This window comes from Aphelocoma coerulescens, chromosome 12, assembly GCF_041296385.1.
Source record: "Aphelocoma coerulescens isolate FSJ_1873_10779 chromosome 12, UR_Acoe_1.0, whole genome shotgun sequence".
NCBI lineage: Eukaryota > Metazoa > Chordata > Aves > Passeriformes > Corvidae > Aphelocoma > Aphelocoma coerulescens.
In genome coordinates this window covers 3,331,064-3,352,631 of record NC_091026.1, presented here as the reverse complement: position 1 = coordinate 3,352,631, position 21,568 = coordinate 3,331,064, and the positions used below count along the sequence as shown (strand labels likewise).

Below are 21,568 nucleotides of genomic sequence, written 5' to 3'. Positions count from 1 at the left end.
GGGAGGGGAGCAAGGCTGGTGCCTGGATGTACATCCAGGGCTTCAAAACAAATGGATCATTCATGGCAAGTCTCTGTCTGGAGGAGAGAACACAGGGCTCCCTTCCCCAACAGAAAGTCTCTCTGTAATTCTGTCAGGCACTGTGTGACCTGTAATTACAGCCCTGTGCTCTTTCATTAATTTACACTCCTGCTTTACTTTCCTTCTGTCCAGGCACATCCATATTACGATGCAAATCACCAGCAGCATGAAGGCCAAGTTCCAAGTAAGTGTTCCTAAGTGAGTTTTTGTCATACCTGTTCCAATCACACGTCAGAGAAAAAAAAAGAAAACATGCATTCAAACCATTAATTTAACATGTTAGTACAGCTCTAGATTCATTAATAAAATACAAACTTGCTGATGACCAAACCGGTGCAAACTTAGGTTTCATTTACCCGTGTGAGAAGTTTATTTCTCCCTGTACCTCTCTCCTGGAACAACTTCCCATGGAGTAAAATTCCCTGAGTAAGCATGGCTCTAATACAAACTTGCATCAAACTGAGGTTATATGTATAAACCACTTGGCTATTTCCAAAGAAAATAAACATTATGTTGGTCTTAATGTGTTCAGCAGCATTGTTTCTTAAGAAAGGTGAAGAAAATGGTGTCTTTGGACGTTTCCTTTCATAGGATTGCAACTGAGGTACTACAAATTTCAAGTATTTTGTCTTACAGTACTGTTTCCTTTGTAAGGATAAGTTAACTCCTGTCTCTGTGTCTGTAATTGCAAGAAGCATCCCACAGAATCCCAGAATGGTTTGGGTTGGAAGTGTCCTTAAAGATCATCCAGTTCCAACCCCCTGCCATGGGCAGGGACACCTTCATCTGCAGATCAGCATCACACCTTCCATTTGTCCTTGTGGCACGCAGTCTGATTTCACCGTGTCTGTACGGGGGGAAAGCACAAGGTACGCGACAAGGAACTGAGGGAGCAGGAGGCACCATGAGAAATGATCCAGAGATGGCCCTGCATCTCCTGTTTCAGACCTGTTAAAACAATGTCCCTCTCTTCTGCCCTGGCAACAAGTTCCAGGAATGTGCTACCTGTTGTAATTTTTAACCATTTGTGGCTGGAATTGATGCCTCCTTGTTCCCTGTTCAGGAATTTGGTGAGTTTAATGTTGATCAGATCTGCTCCCTCCAGGGAGCCCTCCAGGTTACTTAACCAAACTTAATCCTAACTGGCTCTGGCAAAGTTGGTTCAGCTGGTGGCCCTTTAAATATCTTTCTAGACATTTCTCCCTCTGCTGTAGTTGGTAAAATAGAAATAAACCTAATGGAATAAACCTGCTGTCAGGAGCACGGGGCAGCCATGGAAGCTGTTCCCAGAGGAGTGGCGCGGGGGTGGGGGCACAGGGCCCCCGGCATTCCCCAGCGAGGGAGGGTCAATAAAGAGCCGCAGGGCCGATCGGTGGCTTTGGTGTTTCCCTTCCCCGCTGCGCCCGCACCGAGCCAAGCCGGGGGGCCCGGGCAGGGCTCCCACCCCGGCCCCCGCGGAGCTGGGGGTTTCGAGCTGTTGTCGCTCTCCGGCTTCTTCCCACCCCCAAACCCCTGTTCCTGCCGCAGGACACCGTGTCCGTGTGTCAAGGGCCGCTTCCTTGGCTGCCCTCCGCTCGCAGCGATAATTAAACGACTTTGCCGTCGTAAACCAGAATCGAGGCGAGTGCCAGGGAGGCGTGAAACTCTTCCGCCGTGACTTCGGCCGTCACCACCCCCCTGCCCGGTCACTCCCCGTCCCCTCCCTCCCTCCCTGTCTCTCCAGTGTCCCCGACGGCGGCTCTGGCTGTCCCTGCGGTCCCCCCTCTCCCCCCCGAAAAACCGCGATCCGCTTTGATCTCGCCTTCTGAAAAGTTCACTTTATTTACAAGGGGGGCGCCGGGGGTTCCCCCCTGTTTACACACACACATTTGTAAAATGAGCCAACCCCCCTGACAAAAACGCAAAGGAATGGCCGAGAAATAAATAAACCTCTCCCACCCTCCGAGGTGGAAAGGTTCCAAGCCTTCCAAGCCAGCGGGGTTCTCCCGCCTGCCCGGCCCGGGCCTCAGGCGATCCTGCTGCAGAACTCGTCGAAGTCCCTCTCCATGAAGAGCTCGCTCTCGATCACATCGTCCTCCGAGGGGAAGTACTGCTGGCTCTCCTCCTGCGGGGAACCCGCGGCCGCACCGCCCCCGGCCCGGGCAGGCGGGGAGCGGGCGGCGGGTCCGGGCTCCCCCGCGCACTCCATCAGCGCCCCGCGGGCGTTCTCCAGCACTCCCAGGTACGAGTCCATGTCCAGCGGGTCCATCTCGCAGTCCGACCCGCCGCTCTCAGTGCCCACCGAGTCCGAGCGCAGGTGCATGAGCTGGTACTTCTCCCGCATCAGGAACTGGTTGGTGTTGCGGGGCGCCCGCATGCCCGGCGCCCGCCGGCCCAGCACGTTGACGGGCCGCAGGGAGAGCAGCACCCGCGGCCGCGCCGGGCGGTGGCAGCGGCGGAAGGCGCGGCAGTGCTGCTGCTGCAGCTGCTGGTGCTGGTAGTGCTGGAAGTGGCTGTGCGTGCGGCTACCCAGCAGCTTCCGCGCCCCGCCGGGGACCCTCCCGCGCCGCCCGGGCGGCCAGCGGGACCGGCTGCCGCCCCGCCGGGGCTCGCCGCCCTTCAGCGGCGTCGGGGAGGCGCCCCCCGGCACCCCCTCGCCGCGGGCGGGCTCCCAGGGCGGGCACACGATGAACTCCGCGCGTCGCAGCATCGCGGCCCCCCGACCTCTCACATGCTCCGAGCCGCCGGGACGCCCCCGCCGCGCTGCTCCTGCGCCGTCGCCTCTCCGGCGCGTCCTCCGCTTTTCTCCGGGCTGAGCGGCCGCTTCCCAAGAGCCCTACGGGGGCCTCTGCGGGCGCCTCTACCTTTTCACGATCCGCTCTGTTTTTTTCTTGAGCGGAGCCCGTTGGCAGCGCATAGCCTGGCTGAACGGCTGCGGGCTGCGGGGCAGCTTGACGGGTTCCAAGCCGCCGCCTCGGAGATGGTCTCGCCTACTCCCCGGCCGGGCGCTGCCGGGCTGTCAGCGCTGCGCCGGGCACGGCGGGCCGGGGCAGGGCCCGGGAGCGGAGCGAGCGAGGGGAGGGGAGGGGGCCGAGGTTCAAGGACCGCACAGGGAGCGCGCGCACCGCCCGCCGCCCCGCGCCCACTGCCGGCGCGCTCCCGCGCAACCCGTACTTATCACCTCCGGCGCAGTCCAACTGCCGCCGCGTCGCGGGGGGGTGCCGGGGGAACACAGCCGCTCCTCAGCCGGCCTGTCCCCGCCAAACTTCGCCCTCCGCGCCCGGGGAGCGCGGGCGCTCCGCGTCACCGCAGCCGCGCGCTCGTATCTCCCGTGTTATCCAGAGTTCTCCCGGGATCTTTCCCCCCTTGGGCGCGCTTTGGCTTGGCTCAGAGCTGCGGGCGCATTTTGTTCATCCCCTATTCAGAAAGGCCATTTACGCTCAGTTCCCCGCGCAAGCACCGTTGCCCGCCCGCCCCTTGCGGCGGCGCCGCCACGCAAACCGCGTACGGGGCCCGTCCAGGGCAGCGGCGCTACGCAAACCGCTACGCAAACCGCTACGCAAACCGCTACGCAAACCGCTTAGGCCGCCCCTGAGGGGAGCTGGGGGGCCGGCGAAATGGCCGCGGGGGCAGCGGGGAGGGAGAAAGGGCGGCTCGGAGCCGGCACCGGGCGCTGGAGAAGCCGCGGCGCTCAGTGCTAGTGCCCGCGGCCGCCCTTCCCCTGTCGCTCCAGGCTGCGGCCGGCGCCAGCGCCGGGGAGCGGTGACCTTCCCCCGGGTCCCACAAAATGGTGCCCACGCCTTCCCCCTCAGCCGCCTCACGCCAGGGGAATCCCCTCATGAGGCTTCACGGTGATTTTTTTTTTTTTTCCCCTTTAACCTCTCCAGCTGAATCGGTGCTTTTTCATCAGTATAGAGTGAAAAATTAGAGCAGAGACATTCATTCTTGTAGTTTGGGGAATGCCTCAGTTACTTGTGCTGGGCCTTGAGCCATTTACTACACATTTCCCCTGATTTTCCAATTTGTTTTGGTTTTTTTTTTTTTTCGCCCTGTATGTAACTTACCTGACAGGGACTTCCCTGTTCACCCCTTCCACATGGCCAATTTGTTAATGAAAAACAAGCTCAGTGTTGCCCAAATGCTCCTAAGTAAAGGCTGTGCATGAACAAGGGCAGCAGTTCCCAATGCAGGTAACATTTTATTACAATTTAAGAGTGAAGGACAAAGAAGTACAAAATATACAGGGAGAGACAAGGTAAAAATGCGGATTTGGGCTAACTACAGAGTCAACATTGCCAACAACAAATTGCCAACATTGTCTATTTCAATGCTTTAGAGCATGTATTTCTAAGCAGTCTTTGTTTCAAGTTCCATTCAGGAATTATACGGTATTCCATTTAAAGTCAACTGGCCTTATCACCCGTGTGCTTTACAAACATAAGGCCAAAATGGAAGGAGTTGGCACTGGAGCAAGCAGCAGCTGTCTGAAGTTGTCTAAAACCTGCAGCCTCTGAGATCTGGGGGAACGTGAGAGCAGGGGGAGGTTGCAGCGCTTTCAGAGTTCATGAGGATGTTTATAAAGAAATGCCACATCATGCGGTAGGATCCACGTCCTGAGTTGTCACAGGCTTTTTCACAGATGTATTAGGCAGCAGTATGGCTTGAATAAACTTCTGCCACTCCAAACTTCCCTCCTGGATACAGAACATCCCAGATCTCTGTGTTTGTACAAGAGACTCTGTCCTGGCAACCACATGCATCCACTCTTCTGTCCTGCTGGTCAGCCCAGTTTAGTTTGGCCTCAGTTCCCATACTCTCTTCTGTTTCTCTGGGTTTGGTGCAGATTGAGTCTGCATTTTTTTAGCTGTTCTAGAAGGATGTAGGAAATTTTGTGTAGAAAGCAGTCTTGTGCTACTTTGAGCAGGTGAGAATTCCTGCTTAAAGGAATTTTAACGTGCTTCCCTTCGCATCTGGATTATCTCTAATCCACACACTGACACTGCCCTGCACAGACCAGTGAGTTCATCCTGTACCCAGCCCTGCAAATCAAAATCTAAAGCTTTCATTGAAAACTCTAATTGATACCTGCATCTGTATTAGTAAGCAAGTTTTTAGAGCAATTTGAAATCAGTACCTGGAGGCAGCTGAACAGTTTGTGCCATTATTGACCTGGCCCTCATTCTCCACGATCTGTTCTGGTCGGGGTTCAGGTGGGCAAGCTGGGAAGAGCATCCACCTCCCTCACTCACCTCCCTGTCTCACTTCTATTTTTGTCGAGAGCCTTTTCACAGCTGTTTTCAGCACTGGAAAAGCGGAGGAAATGTTACTTAATGTATCATGAAATGTTTTGTAGTTTCTCATTCGCTGCCAGCCAGCGATAATACTTTTTTCAAAGTAAGTTTCCTTACTTAAATTTCCTTAGACTTGTGGGAACCCATCTACAAGTTGGTTTTTTAATTTTTTTTTTTTTTTTTTTTTAGTTGGGGCACAGCAGCAGAGGACGGACTTGTGTTGTAGTTACAGCCTTAAGAATTACCATCTTGAATTACTATGTAGTTACAGCCTTAAGAATTGCTATCTTGAGATATTTAAGAGTACTTATGGCCCGGCCCCGGCCCGGCCCCGGCCCGGCCAATCAGGAGCCGCGGGGCGGGCACGCGGGAACAGTTTCCCGAGCTGCCTCGCGCCGCCGTGACGCGCCGCTCCGGGACAGGTCGCGCCCAATGGGCGGCCGCCTTACAAAGCTCCTTTGTGCGGCCGGAGAGAGCCGCGCGCTGATTGGCTTTGGCGCCGCCGGTGTTTCCGGCCATGCTGCGCAGGGCGCGATTGCATCATGGCGGGACCGAGGTGAGCGGGGAGCGCCGCCCGGGCCGGACCCTCGGTCCCCTCACGGTCCCCTCACGGCCCTGCCGGCCGGGCTGGGCTCAGGGGGGCGGCGGGCGGCTCCGAGACGCGAGGGCGGGGCGGCTCCAGCAGCGTGTAAGGGCGCTTGGCGCGGGAGCCGGTGCCGGGCGGCACCTTTAGGGTGTCCCATGAAAGCGGCGACTCGTGGGCCGGCAGGTGCCTCTGCTGTCACGGCGGTGACAGGGTCTGGCCGGACTGGCAGCTCCCGTGTGGGGTTTAACATTATTGGCGGCTTTTCCGAGCTCGTGTTTTGTGTGTACACCGTCACGTTCATGTGTGTTTTACTGCTTGGGTGCTGCACAGATTCTTTGCTTTTTCGGTAATTTTGAGGTTACTTATAGCAGATACTTATTAAAGGTTAACCAGATGCCTTATTGTAGGGCTTAACAGTTAGCAAGTCTTGATTTCATTAGTTATCTTTACAAAGAACTTAAGGTCCCTTACGTGTAATATCTCTAAAGCATTCCCTTCAGCATCCTTTTAGTGGAGGGGGTTTGATGAATGCACCCTTTTTATTGCTGCAGCTGCGATGACTTTGATACCTCCAGCAAACATTGGCTCCCACCCCACGGGAGCCTTTTGGAAGCTGCAGGAAGCCTTTTTATTCGGTTTGGTGGTGATATGCTTAGAAAGCAGCTGTCAGGTAATAGAATTTAGTTGTCACATAAAAGCAGTGTTCAGTAACTCAGCTGTCACTGGTTTCTGAGGTTTTCTTAAAAATACATAGTTCAAAGTTATTTCAAGATAACCTAGATTTTTTTTTTTTCACAGTGATATGTTACATTTTTAATCAAGGTAGTATGATGGCGACAAAAATTTCTTAAGCCATCACAAGATACAAAACCTGTAAAACTGGGTTCCTGCATAGCATGAAACATCTGTGTCTAAATACAGCATTAACTGAGCCGTATGCTTGTTGCTTTAGCAATGTTTTAATTGGCTTTTCAATATTAAAGGAAACCCTCCTTGCAGGAGGACAGCTGGGATGGTGTTGAAATTTTATTCCCTGTTGTCATAGGTTAGCATATAAGACATTAGTACAAGATTTTCAGAAGCAACATTTGTTCTGTAGTTTAGCATTTTGTTCCTATCCATCTTTCCTTTTGTTTTAGTGGTTGTTTCGGTCCCTTCTAGAAATGGAGAATTTTGATAATCAGGTGAACAGTTTAAATTTATGTTACCCCAGAACAGTACCTAAAAAGGCAGAAATGGGGTGCCAGGTGTGTATGGAAAACAGAGCATTGTTTAAGTTTGGAGAAGGCAGCTGTACATGGAGAAAGGAGGTTCATTGACTTCGAAGGGAGCTTTGGTCTCTTCTACAGAATACTTTGTGGGAGAAGGTGACTGGAACAAGAGTAAGAGACTCATCATAAACCCCTGGAAATCAGAAGAGCTTTTGTATACCTTTAGTTCAGCCTCTGTCTTTATACTTACAGGTTCTCAGCCAACAAAATGATTAATATCTTGGAACCCACTTTGTTTTAATCATGTATCTGATGTATGTAAAGTACAACTCTATTTCTCAAATATGGGTTCACTTCATTCATAGAGGTATTTTAATTGAGTTTTTATTGATTTTTAAAGAATAAATCTTAATATTTTAAAAAGCACACTTGAACTTGCTTTTATGGTTTTAATGCGTGTTTATTTTTTTTTGTAGATAAGAAGCCCAGCCTGAGTCTCAGACTGCTGTTGTACAATCTCCAAACTTTGACGTCTTTCCGAATGAATGTTGTTATCCTCTAGAAAAGTGAGTGTACGTAATAAAAACTTGCTTAAGGGTACATTCTCTTAAACTTTATCACTTTTTGTCAGCAGAAAATGAATGGAGAACCCTCTTTGTGTTTACTGATCTCTGTAAATGTGTTGTCTGAAAATGTGGTTTTATTAGATCTGTTTGTATAATAATTTCTGTAACGTGGTTTGTGATGTTTTTGCTCAGTCAGTGTTCAAAGTAATGAGTTGTCCTTGATTATTCTCTGAAATACCTAGATTGCTTATAATGAGCTTTTTTTGTGCTGCAGAGAGATTCATACCTCTGTCTATAAATTGATTGCTAGATCCTGGCTTTTTTGCTCAGCTGATGTTGAGCCATGGCGAGATTTTCAATGTGCTTTTGTCTTTTAAGTCAGTCTGTTTAAAATTCTGATTTATAACTTGGAAAAAAAAAACAACTGGTAGTGATGGTTGCATATTAATTCTCAACAGTATTTTTTCCCCCTGCTTCTGATGCAATAAACTTCCCATCTTGCTGCGAGCGTGTATGGATTTGTGCCCTGTGGTTACTGGACACTGCTTTGGCCATGCAGTGCTGCAGTTGGGAGAATGGGCCCACAGTGACTCTGTGATTTACGCAGGGAGTCTGTGATCCGTGAGCAGCCTCCACAGCCCGGTCACAGGCACAGCACAAAGCCCCAGCCCGCAGCTGATTTGTTCAGTTACACAGCCCTGACAGCTGGGCCAGTCTCCACACCCTTTGCAGTTATCACTAACTTGGGAGGGCTGAGCTTGAGCTGAGTAGAACATGAAGATCCTTATTCCTCAGGTCAGCTGGTTTGTGGGAGGTAAAAGCTTTAAGGCTGAATTCTTTTATCATTTCCATTGTCTCTGTGATCAAATCACTGAGAAATGACACAGCCTAATCAGTGCTTTGAGGCAGACTGGTGAAAACTCTCCTACAAGCTGTGTATAGACTAACTCACTGTGCTAAGGCTGGTTATTACCCTTCTAAGAAGTGCATCCACGCCATGTCCATCTGTTCCTTGTCAGCCCCTGATGTCTCCTCCCAATGCTGTGTTGGCTGTGCACCAGGTTGTGGCATTCTCAATTATAATAATATGATAATGATAAATGATAATTTGGGCTTACTAGTGGAGAGAATGGTTTGTCACGAATACAGAAAGTATGAGTGGTGAAATTGGCCTGTAGCACATTTTTCCATATGGGTTCAAGCCTGGAGCTGGAAGTTTCTGTGGTGGTCTGGGTTCCATTTAGGCAAATGTTTTGGAACTTCAGCTGTAACTGGAAGAATTGTCTTCATGCATTTGCCTTTGTTGCTGATTTATAGTTAGTATTTACAAACCTGAGTAAATCACAAGGCTCAGGTCTTGTGCCATTGCTTGTAATTCTCTAATGCTGAGTGAAGCTCAAGGCTGTAGTAGCTACTTCTGGTGTAAGTGCTCAGGAGCAATAAAGGGAGAGGTGGGAGAACCCTTTTATTCTGTAGCATCATCTGTTACAGCCTTCATAACCAGTTTTCTCCTGTTGGGGAGCTCCTGTCTTGAACACCCTTATTCCCCAGAGCTTTGCTTAGTTCTTGCTGCGGCATTTTGTTGAAATCTGATCACTTTCTATCTTGTAGCAGGTCTGGAACCAGGCAACTCTGCTGTGTGCTCCTAATTATGTTGAGAATTCCTCTTCCCTGTGTTGCTTGTACAGCAATGAAGTAGCCTGTTGTGGCTTAGTTGTAATGTACTTATAAAACACATATTCATCTTTGCAATGTTTTTCAACTGTGCTTTCTGCAGTCTGGCTGCTTTTAGGGGCATCTGAGAATGCTGGCATAGCCTGAAGGAAAATGCTCTTTTAAACATCTGAACGGTGTGAATAAATGTACAGTGAAGAGGAGCCCCTTCTTCAGTAGTTTAAAGTGAAACTCTCTGGTACAAACTGGTGCTGAAGGGTCAGTTGGAACTTGGAAACTTTTCCTAAAGAAAAAAATCCCAAACTTGTAACCAAAAAATAATTTGCCCTTTGACTGTTTTCTCTAGGAACCAGAAATACAAAGATGATAAAAAAGGGGACAATCATAGTAGAATGAATGGAGAATCCTTTTCCTGTTCCAAAATTTTGGTGCCAGTCAGTCAAAATTAGGCTTTTTTTAGAAAAGAGTGCTTGCTTCCATGCCTGCAATGAATCAGGCTCTTTGGAAAACCAAGCTCTGGATTGGTGATATGGATTTGTAAGCTATAAGTTGTATTTGTGGAGTTACCTTTTCCTCACTTGTGTTCAATATGTTTTTTTCTCTTCTCGATCCTTGTTGGGAAAGAATGGTTCAGCAAGTTCCAGAAAACATAAATTTTCCAAATGAGGAAGAGAAGATACTGACGCTCTGGAAAAATCTTAATTGTTTCAAAGAATGCCTGAAGCAATCAAAGAACAGACCTAGGTAAGAATCTGTTGAAAGCTGCAGCAACTGTGCGTGGCAGTGCAGGGTTGGCTTAGCTGTAATTACTCTTTGTTTTTCCTTGGTTCTGTAAACAGCAGCTGCTGCCTTTGCCAACAGCAGGCCTGGCTCATGCTGCTGGCCCTTTATATTTCACTTTGTGAAGAATCAGCAGTGTTCAAACAGTAGCAGTAAACCTGTAATTTCCTGCCTGGTGTGTTTGTAAGTGAAATGGGGAGGTAAGCAAAGAACTCTTCCCATTGTGCCAGCTGTGGAGCACCGTGCTGGGATGTTCCATGGGAATCCTGGTAGAACTGGCAGTGGTAGGAACTGAACAAGTTGGAATGTTCCCTTTAGTCTCACTGCCAGCGTGGCACCTGTGCTGACTGATTGTGGAAAAGGAAGGAATGGATATTGTCCTAGTAAAACATAAGTAGTATAAGCATACAGGTAGAGTCACCCTGTCTGAAGTCCTGCTACTCAGTTTTTGCTTTAATGAGGAATGTTTTGTGTTGTAGGTTTAACTTCTACGATGGCCCCCCGTTTGCCACTGGGCTCCCCCACTATGGCCATATTCTTGCAGGAACCATCAAAGACATAGTGACCAGATTTGCTCATCAGAGTGGTTTTCATGTTGACAGAAGGTTTGGCTGGGATTGCCATGGCTTACCTGTGGTATGTGTCATGAATTTACCTACAGATACTTCTGTTGGTTCCTCTTTTGCTGTTGTTCCCTGCTTATCACTCATGTTTCAGTTGCTTTTATACCTGGCATTGTTGCTAAAAGAGAACTGGAAGTTCCTTGTCCAGTGTGTTGCTCTGGCTTTTGTGTGTGGTGAGTTCAGGAGCTTCCCACTGGTCACCTGCACTCTGTTCATTGCTATGAACCTGTATTTACTTGGTACATGATGCAGAAACTGGTGTTTTGTTTATTTTTCTAAAGATACTGAAGAAACAGTCACGCCAGGGTGAGCCTTTGAAATCCCTGCCCAGTTCAGGTGCAGCTCTCATGAAATCTCCAAAGGTTAAAGGAGGCCCCTGAGCCTCATTAGAATGCATAGGACATAAATAAACTCTGCAGGGAAATCCTGAAAGCTTTTGATAACAGGATGTTTTGTTTGGTTGTTTTCCATGCTCCCAGGAATATGAGATTGACAAGACTTTAGGCATTAAAGGGCCAGAGGATGTGGCAAAGATGGGGATTGAAGCTTACAACAAAGAGTGCAGAGGGATTGTGATGAGATACGCCAAGGAGTGGGAGGTAAGTGAAGGCTCAGTCCGTGTTCTGCTGAGCATTTCTAAATGTATTTGTGCAGAAGTGTTTCAGGTAGGGTGAACTTCATCCTTTTGTCTGATTATGTGCATAAATCTCATGTCTTTAAGCTACTGTGTTTCTCCCCTGTGATCCTGAAAGGGGGAAAAAAAAGAGCACCATTGTGGCTCAGAACAGACTGCTGTGCCGTCAAGAGGAGGTTACTTGCAGGTTACCTGCAGCTCAAAGCGTCTAATAAGAGACACTGAACAAAAAATAGATATGTTGAGCATTGTCTCTTTCTTTGTGTCTTCTCTTGTATAGAAAAATGAAAGATCTGTCTTTGGTTTTCAAATGGAGCCATTAAAGAAAATTAACATTAACCTCACTGCTTTTCTTCTTCTTCTTCCCCCAGTCTTTTCATTGCCAGAGTGCAGGGTAGTAGCTTGTATTTTTGGAAGAACAGAAATTCTCACATCTGGTTTTGTCACAGGTGGTGTGGGTAAACTCTCAGTCTTCCCAGAGAATACTGGTGTCAGCTTTGCATCCGAGGAACAGAGGGAGAGTGTTGGTGTGTGCGAGTTGGAAGAATGGTAGTTCTCTAAAATGATTTCCAATAAAGCTTTATCTTAACCATCTTTTTTTTTTCCCTAGACAGAACAGTCCTAATTATTTTAAGTTTTCCTTGTGCAAAAGCTGTTCTACTTCATCACACTCCTCTGCATGTTCTCTAGTCCTGCTGCATTTCTTTTCATGGAAATAGCAATTTCTTATTTGAGCATCACTTGCCTCTTGCCCTTGGGAGAATTTTGAAGTCATGGCCAGTGTCTGAAGAACCCAGAGCTGCCTTGGGTAGAGTAGCTGTGGCCTAAACCTCAGTGAGTGGCTGGATGAAAAGCAGACAGTTTGTTTTTTTTTTTCAAATGTACACTCATTCATCTACACTCTGAAATGTTGTATTTCAAACCCATCATCAATAATTCTTTGTTGCTTTTAGAAATAAAAATAGCAAGATTCATTCTGATTTGTTGTGGTGGTTTAACCTCAGCTGGCAGACAAGTATACCAATGAGTGAAGATAGAACAGTTTAGTTGAAACAAAATAAAATATTATAATGATGCTATTGATAATAATAATAATGGCAGTAAAAGAGGGGAGAGAGAGGGAGGAGTAAAAGCCAGGAAAACCAAGTGATGCCCAGTCCGGTTGCTGAGTGATTCCCAGCCTGTCTCTGCACAGTGATTCCCAGCTCCTGGCCAAGTCCCCTCAGTTTCTCTGCTGGGCAGGATGTTCTGTGCTATGGAATGTCCCTTTGGCCAGTTGGGATCAGCTGTCCTGGCTGTTCTCCCACCCAGCTCCTTGTGCAGCTCCCTGCTGGCACAGCCTGGGAAACCGAGAACTCCTTGCTTAGGGTAAGCACTGTGCAGCAGCACCTAAGCCAGCAGTGGGTTAACAACATGATTCCTGTACTAAATCCAGAGCGCAGCACATTACCAGCTATGAAGAAGAAAATTAACTATCCCAGCCAAACCTGGAACATTTGTGTTGCATTTTCCATACCTTTTGACTTGCTGTGCTTCAGGAACTGGTGTTTTTGCAGTGCTGGTTAATCCAAGCACTTGATCTTTTGGGTGGTGAATGGATTTTGTATTTTGTTTTGTTTGTAAAGTTGTGCATGCTTGTGTGTATTTTAGTTGATAAATTAAAGTAATGAAATTTGTTAAAATATCTTTTGACTTGTAATAAATTCAAGTATTTTGGAATAGGGCTAGGAGAGGAATTACCAACATTCCTGTTAGATAGAGTGTTTATTTTCTGCCTGGAGTGGTTAGCAAATATTTGAGCCTTATGAAAAAATAAAAAAGTTTCCTTGGCTGTGTGAGATCTTACAATACTGAAACCAAACATAATGCTCCAACCTTGTGGATCCTTGTGCTAATCAGTCCTAGGCTATGGATCTTATTAGTGGAACGTCAGCGTGGCTTAAAGGTCAGGATGAAAACTTGATACGTGTCAGGAGCTCAGGTCTTGTATGAAAATGTAGAGGTGAGAGAATGAATGTGCTTTGTGTTCACTTTGCTGGTTTGACATTCAGTGAGGGCTGTGTCTCACAGTGTCAGGACAGGTGTCGCTGGCTTGGCTCTCTGCAGAGCTGGGGGTTTGGGTGGCTGTGAAATCCCACTTGTCCCAGTGAATCCCATAGCTGGCTCATTCCTCATTAGTGTCTGCCTGCTGGGCCATGGATGTGACCATGATCTGTCCTGAGAGAGGGACGAGCACCTGTCACTCCTGGGGCTTTGGCAGCCCTCTCATGGCTTTGGGAAGTCAGAGAAGGCAGTTGGCTCTGGAATAGTTTGATAACTTGTCACGTATCAATTTCTTTCAGCATTTCTTTGTCTTCAAGTTACATCATGTTTTCATGTAACTGAAAGCTGATAGACTACGTCTTCTGGGTTTTCACTGTCTCTGCAACAAGCTGTCTTAAAAATAGAAGTAAGACCACTGCAATGAAAAGCAATTTTCAGGCATTTGAACCTTGGCTGAACCTTGAGTGATTCACCATTTCTATTTGATGAATGATCCAAATGATCTACCATTTCTGCTGCATTGAACACATTTGCCTGTTGTGTGACCTTGGTTCTAAATAACCATGCTCATGGTTTCATTCCTTCCTTATTTTTGCCTGTTTAAATACACTGTTTGGAACTATTATCAGGCTAAAATATTTTATGGATGTATTTCATTGATATGGGACAAACACTGCACTTAAAAACCCATTTGATGTTTATTTTACAGAATTAATATTAGTAATGTATCGTGATGATACATTGTTAAGATGCCTTTCAATCTCTGTGTTTGTGTCTTAACAGTTCAGTGTTACCAGATTAGGACGCTGGATTGACTTTGAAAATGACTATAAAACTCTTTACCCCGAGTTCATGGAGTCTGTGTGGTAAGTGAACATACATTGCTTTATGGATTTGAAATGTGAAAAAAGGCTTCAATCATTGCAAACCTGTGCTGGTCCATGTTTCACTAGCACTGTTCTGAAAATGCCAAATGCAGATAAAACGTCAGGCAGAGAAATTAAAGTGATGTGGAATCTCTTGAAGTCCCAGTGATGGAATTAATTGTCCCATTTTTTTCCTTCTTCAGGGTAGCAGGGCTTTGCAAAATAAAGTGCACCAATACTGCCTTTAGTGAGCCCTGAAATCTCACTGCTCCATGTCAACTTAGAAGCAGTTCTGAAGATCTATTAATATGTTCCTTGGTTGGTGTAGGAAATTGTTATATCTCTGCATTCTTGATGTTCTTCACACTGTCAGCTGTAAATGGGCAAGCTGTCCAAGCTCAGTTTAGCTCCAAACCTCTTCTTCAAGCCTGAATTTAGAGGCTGTGAATCTGCTGTTTTTTCTTGGCAGCACAGTTTGACAACTGTCTTGGACTCCTGGTGCAGAGCTAAGTAAAGTTTGGGTGTTTTGGCAATGTATTCAGGGTGCCTGTTCGGATTTCAAAAGACAATACAACCTTCCAGGTTAAGAGGATAGTAAGATGATTGGTTTAACACAGTGAAGAAATGGCTGCTTTGGGTCTTTTGGGTGATAGAATGACAAGGTGAATTGCAGGGAGAGGTTCAGCAGAGTACATGCTGACCAAAAGCCATTGTAAAGAAAATTGTGTGCATACTAAAGTATTATTGAATGTTTGTTAATATTAGTTTTACTAATCAGCTTTAATCGTACAGTTAGTTTTATAAAGTTATGATAATGGACTGACAGACATTTTAGATGTCCCTGAAGCCACTGCAGAGGGCTGAAGTGCCAGTGAGATTTCAGTGAGCATTGGAAAGATGGTGGGAAGGCAGCAGATGTTTAACTAACTCAGCTGAAGAAACCCTGCATAATTACAAAGCCAAAACTGACAAGAAACCTTTGTTTTGTAAATCACAGAAATACTTAGTGGCACCTCAAATTCTGTTTAACTGGCAGCTTAAAAACCAAACCTGACTTGAGCTAGCTGCAGGGTCTTGCTCAGCAGCCCAAACCTTTTTTTGGTGGTTTGTTTCTGCCACCACCTCTTTGAAAGGCAGTTTCTGGTCTTTCACCTGTCACAGATCACATCCTAATGCTTGCTTTGATACAGACTCTAAAGTATAAACTTTGGATCTGAAAAAACTCAGATTTCAGGAACTACGTAGGCAGACAGCCATTTAATTGTACTTTTTTTGCTTCCTGATAGTGTTAAGTTTCTGTTAAGTCATGTAATGAAATGCATTTTCTGTTTTGAAAAATTGGCTTTTTTTGGGAAAGTCTCCTTGGACTGTCTCAGGGCTGAGGGAGATGGTGCTTAAAGAGGGCCCTGTCACTGCAGTTAGAGTGGTGCTTTTGACAGGGTAATGCACAATTTCCTAAAAATAAAAGAAAATAAATTGGATGGTTACCCAGGCAATCATCAGACCCAAAACGTGTTACTGAAGTTACTTTTCATGTCCATCAGGAGTGCTAATTTGAGCTGTAGGTTCTATGCTTCTCTCACAATTGATTTTATTTTTTATGAGCTCCTTTTGAAATTCTTTTAAAAAGTTTTAAAATTTAGTCTCCAGCTATGTACGAAAGAGAAACTGCAGATTAATTTCTGCATTGGCCTGTCCAGTGGTTTTACCTTGTTGTTGTTCTGTCTGTGGGAGAAAAATGCTGATTTTAGGTCCAGAAAAAAACCTGATTATGAAAATGGTAGTGGGCATGGCAGCTGTAGGTTTTGTGGTTAAAATATGGTAAGGAGTTTGTCTTCAGTCTTACATAATCGGCTAAACCAGTCTGTTTAGTTTTTTTTTTTTTTTCTGGTCTGTAGCTCTTCCTGAGGGTTGCAGCTCTGGAGTGGTCTCAACTGGAATTTCTTTGTGACATGTGGTGTTTTCTTCCATGTTTCTCTTGAGTTCAGTGAGATAATCCAGTACTTGTGATAAATGTTGTTTTCAGTGGTGGCTGATTTGATCCAAATCATTTAGATTGGAAATAATTTAGGACTCAGACACCAAATACATCTGTTATCTAGTATCTCTACAAAACAATAATAATAAGCTCAGAATGCTAGAGAGCATTTCTTTTTCATCTTTTATAATTGTTCTGGTGGCAATGACTGCTTTGTTGGCACTTTGGTGCTATGTCATATGATGACTGACTAAACTGAATTTTCAGCCTGCTAAATTTTGACTTACAAAAAAACATTCATTGGTAGAATTGTGGTATCCTGGCAGAGTTTTTCAGGGCAGGGTTGAAAGGTGGTGTCAGTAAGAAGTGATACTGTACTGCTTTCGATGTTAAGATATAATCAACTCTGTATATATTAAATAACTTAAATAGAACTTTTAAGTTCTAATTCTGTAGAGTTTGTCCTGCAGCCAGCTTGGATCTCAATTAAGGAGTGCCCTTCACTGGAACAGTGCAATGACAGTGATCTTGAGCTGGCACAGCACAAACATGCAATATGTTCTTGCCTTTTTTTGTACGGTCACGAGACATCCAGTGAAAGGGAGAGGAGTTTGATGGGAGCTTAAACTTCCTACTGAGGCGGTCTGAAAGAAACCTTTGGGAGTTGGAGTAACCATAAATCTTCACTGCTGGCTTGTTGCACAGGTGTGGGGCTGGATGTGAGTTTGCTGCTGGGGCACGGTTCTCCCTGGGCTCCGGGGAAGCAGCCTGTGGGGTGCTGCGGCGAGGGGACGGCTCTGCTCTTCCCGGGGTGATGCCCAGGCCTTGGCCTCTCCTCCTGCTCCTCTGAAGGGTTGCTTGAGCAGATTCCTGTCACCATCTAGTGCCCAAATGAGCAACTGCGGGCTGAGCCTGATTCCGCGTTAGGGACAGTCCTGAGCTCCCCTTGGTGATGGAGCTCTGGGAGGAGGTGCCAGGGAGTGCTGGGCTCACAGCCGAGACAGGACCAGCACTCAGCATTGAACCAGCATGCTCTCAGAACAACACATCTCTGGTCCTCATGGAAATCAGCGTTGCATTCTGTGTATTCCACGGCTAATGATTCTCTAGAAAAATAGTGGTCATAAGAAATCTGATTTATCCATTTTTCTATGAGCAACCTGTATTGTTTTTCCTCATTCTTGTATTTCTTCTGTGCATTAAGTTCTCTAGTCCCCTTGTTGTTACCTTCTCACCATTCCAGTCCTTCTTGTATCTCCTTACCTGTATTTTGAAGGAGGAATACACTGTACTCCCATGCCTGACCTTTGGGATAAGTTTAGCATCCATTTTAGATATTCACATTTCCTGTTACACAGGTATTTTGCATTTCTGGCTTGATCCAGAATCTCTCAACAAACACACTGTTCCAAAGATCACAGCTTGGAGGCTAGACCTGGAGCTGGATGATCTCTGTATGCCAGGATTTTAAAGCTCTCAGTGGTAGTTGAGCATAATTTTTGACAACTTCTGTACTTAACAATTCCTAGGCCCTGGAACAAATAAATACTTGTCTTGACTTTCTTAAGGAGATGTCTTTCCAAGATACTGTTTTAAAGACAGGCTGTGTTTGTTAGTGGAATTCATGTTCTACCTAAGTTAATGCTTTTTTGATCCATGTCCAGTGTTTTTTGAGTATTTTTTTCTGTGTTTTTTTTTTTTTTTTTTTTTTGTCCTTAATCATCTGTTTTTGATTGTTGCTTTCTTTTTGATTTTATCTTGTCTTTCAAGTGTTGTTTATGAGTCCTGGGAAAACCTTTTCCTTGGAAGCTCTGCTTCCCGTGATGCTGTTAGGATGCAGTGTTTGCTGAACTTGGAAATGACAGAGCTTCTTACATAGCATGGTGTTTGTGCCTGGATGTGTTTGATAGGCCTACAGAGGCCTATAAAATTGTCATTTTATCTTGATACGAACTGATGTGAGGTCACATAGCAATAATTTTGTCCATTTACCTATAATACCATGGATATGTTGAAATCATAGACCTCTAGATCCTGCTGTGCTAATGCCCACAGAACTGTTTACAGGTCCTGGTGTTTTTTCTTTAAAGAGAAAAAAAGGGGGGAAAGCACTTTATATGTGTTTGAAAACAAATCTCAGTGTTAGTTATGAGTTAGTTTTCTGGAAAGGTTGCATTAGATACTGATCATTGCAAACAGAGCCCCTTGATCCCCCAAAGGAATGGCATTAAGAACTTGGGAAGCTCCAAGATCAAATCCCTCTCTTTGATGTGAACTGGATGTACGTGTTTGAGAAGTGCAGCTTGCTTTTGCATCTGCTGAGCATAGTGAGAGATGTTGGATTTCGTGTGGGATGCCAAGGGTGTTTGGAGTGCTGCACTGACTGATTCAGTATCTTTTGGAAGCAAAGCCTTGCACTGCAGGAGTTTGATTAAATCCATGTGGTGTTTGTGTGCTGTGTGTGTGACTTGGATGAACAAATACTGCAGCAAGGTTCTGGTTTCTTGGGAGTTCTGGAGAGAGCAAGGCTTTGTTATTGACTGGGCTTGAACGAGCTGTGTTAACCCCTCATCACACTTCAGGAAGAACAAATTGGTGTCACTTTGGAAGTTAAACATTCCTTGCACCTTTAGGGACCTTCTCTTTTAACAAGAAGCTGAAATATGCATCTTGAATTTTACCTTTTCCCAAACTGCATTTTTCTTAATAAAGGTCTGAGTGCTGCTGCCTCAGCCAAGAGGATGAAACTAAATGTATTTATGTTTGAGGAGAAATGTAGCAGAATTAGAGGAACAGGGTTTGACTTCTCAGTTCTGTAAGTGTTTTGTTTGTCACTAGAAAGAAGCTCTGTGGTTTCCTTAGGTTATTTTTCTTTCAGATAGCACTGCAGTTTCAATTTTGGCTTGCAAACCTGGAGCCCCTTTCTTGCAAAGCGTCAGCATTTTTCAAACATGAGGGTTAAACCATGTTTTGTGAGGTTATTGTCTTAAAATATTGTGATGCCTTTAAGTGCCACCTGTAAGTGACTCTTACTGTTGGAACCAGGCTCATCATTGGCAGGTGCTGTGTTTCAGGTGGGAGCTGCTGCAGGCAGCTCTTTGGGAATCATATCTGCAACTCTGGTGGTCACACACCAGCAGCTCACTGAAGCTTTTTTGTTAAGGAAGCCATTTAGAGCCATTTTTTTGAGATAACAAAAGAGCTTTTGTAGTGGTAATGAGGGCTGTGGCATCAAACAGCAGTCTTGACTCAATTATAATTCTGTTTATTCCGTGTGAATGGCTGTGTGAGGGGACAGGTTGTGATAACCTCCAAATGAGTGCTTGTTGTGGCCTGTGAGAAGCTCAGGAGAGGGATGTGGTGTGGAAGCCCATCCCTGCTCTGCAGTGCACAGCTGGAGCCCGGGGTGTGCAGTGGGATGGGATTGCCACAGGAGGGAGATGCCGGCCTGGATTGGGAGCTTGGTAGCTCTGTGTAGTGCTCACCTTTCCTGAGCAGCTCTCTTGAGTTTACAGTTATATTTACAGCTGAATTAAATATTCAGTGTTTCTCGGAGTAGTTTTTGTGTGCTGTTAGTAGGCAGTGTTCTATAGAAAGTAAAGTGGAGCCTTTTTCTATAGGTATTTTAGTTACTGGTTTTGAAAGGCAAATAGAACACCTTCAGTAGGAATGCTGTCACTTGTCACAGGCTGCCTTCATTATGCTCTGAGGGGGTAAGCATACATTTAAAGTTATTTTAACTCACACAAAAACTTGTGCAGTTAGCCAGCTCAAATTTATATGCTGAAAGCTGGTGAAACTATATTCAGGGATCATTTTTTATAAAAGACTGATCTAGATTTATACAAGTCTAAGTTGATAAACTTAAAATCTCCATTGTAAAATAGTCACTCGCTGCTTTGTTTCAGATTTGGGTTGGGGGTCAGGCAGCCACATCTTGCCTGTGGGTGACATTTCTTGGTTGAACAAGGTTTCTTTGGAGGTGTGTGTCAGGTAAGGCACCTTTGTAGGAGTGCACAGCTCTGAGAGATTTCTAGGTTTGGCTCCTCTGTGGCAGAGCTTGATGCTGCTGAGGGTCTCTGAGGGTTTTTCCATCTCAGACTTTGGATTTTGTACTTTTTCTGATGTTAATGACCACTCATAGGAGAGTTTTTGACTTTTACTGGAGGCCCATGGATGAATCTGATGGACTGCACATCTTTTCTATCTGACATTCTATATTCTCTCCAGCTGCCTAATCTGTAGTGTAAAGATTATTCTGATTAAGGCACCATAGGACTTTCATGTCAGCAAGACAGGGCATGTCTTTTGATATTCTTATTTTGGGCTACAGATAAAATCAGTGCAATAGTCTGCTTGTGGTTTTTGTTGAAAATGATAATTTCAAGCATGGAAGACAAGACACTGACTGAAATACAGGTCCAGATTCTCAAGCACAAAACAACAGCCTGCAGAAAAAAGTGCTGCTTGCCAGGATGGGGTTGGTTGCTTAGCAATGAGCTATTTATCTGCAAAGGGACCCAGAAAAGGGATCAGGATGGTTTGAAAACAGTTTGGATAAAGGAGCTTTTAAAGTCAGCAGAGTTTTACAGTTTCTAAGTGAAATTCAAAATGATGAGGCTGTGCAGTAGCTCTGATTTGTGAGTTGAAGTTGGCAGGATTATTTAAGGCTTGCCCTCTCCTGCCTTATAGCCTGCAGGCTGTGCCACTGAGTGTGCAAGTCAGTGAGACATGAGAAGCTGATAAATGTTGATGATCCTTGAGGAAACCCTGGAGAATTCAGGGTTTGTGCATCACATGGACACTTCGAGTTGCTGTGTGAAGTGTTTCTCTTCCAGCTTCCATTCATCTTGAGCATTGACTCCATTTGTCTATGTAATATTAAGTGTAACATTTGTAATATTAAGTGCTGTCTTGATTATTTCAAGAAAACATAAAGATCCAGCTATGCTACAGGCTGGACTGATGATTTCCTAAGCAGAGTTAAAGCTTGGTGTGAGACTGATCTTGGAGAGGATCTGAGTTCAAAGGAGAGCATTAAACTGAGGCACCATAAAACTGAGTTCATCATTTTTCATGGTTAACTGTGCCCTCCTGTGAAAAATGCTCTTAGATTATCAGGATTTACTTGGGGTGGGTTGCAGGTGGCTCTGAACTGTATCTCTTTTGTGGCACTGGTTGCTGCAGCAGAAACTTAAGATCATGTGAGAAGTGAGCAGCCATGTCACTACTTGTCTCTTTTCTAAATTATGACTG

At 45.6% G+C, this 21,568-nt stretch overlaps 1 protein-coding gene and 1 non-coding gene across 4 annotated transcripts in view; both read left to right on the top strand.

Annotated features, from left to right (window-relative positions):
• Nucleotides 1-5,822: 5,822 nt before the first annotated feature.
• IARS1 (isoleucyl-tRNA synthetase 1) overlaps nt 5,823-21,568 on the top strand; it is an 89,293-nt gene continuing 73,547 nt past the window's right edge. For 2 of the 3 annotated variants that reach the window (XM_069028406.1, XM_069028403.1), the window contains exons 1-6: nt 5,823-5,907; nt 7,625-7,714; nt 10,013-10,132; nt 10,648-10,804; nt 11,271-11,390; nt 14,252-14,334. In XM_069028406.1, the coding sequence (XP_068884507.1) occupies nt 10,014-10,132; nt 10,648-10,804; nt 11,271-11,390; nt 14,252-14,334 (479 nt within the window). In that variant the 5' untranslated portion in view covers nt 5,823-5,907; nt 7,625-7,714; nt 10,013. Of the gene's footprint in view, nt 5,908-6,488; nt 6,608-7,624; nt 7,715-10,012; nt 10,133-10,647; nt 10,805-11,270; nt 11,391-14,251; nt 14,335-21,568 lie in introns of all 3 variants that reach the window. The other variant, XM_069028404.1, reaches the window with a different exon arrangement.
• On the top strand, nt 8,238-8,371 carry LOC138117869 (small nucleolar RNA SNORA84). Its single transcript, XR_011154905.1, has one exon. It is a non-coding gene; the product is annotated as a small nucleolar RNA SNORA84 (small nucleolar RNA).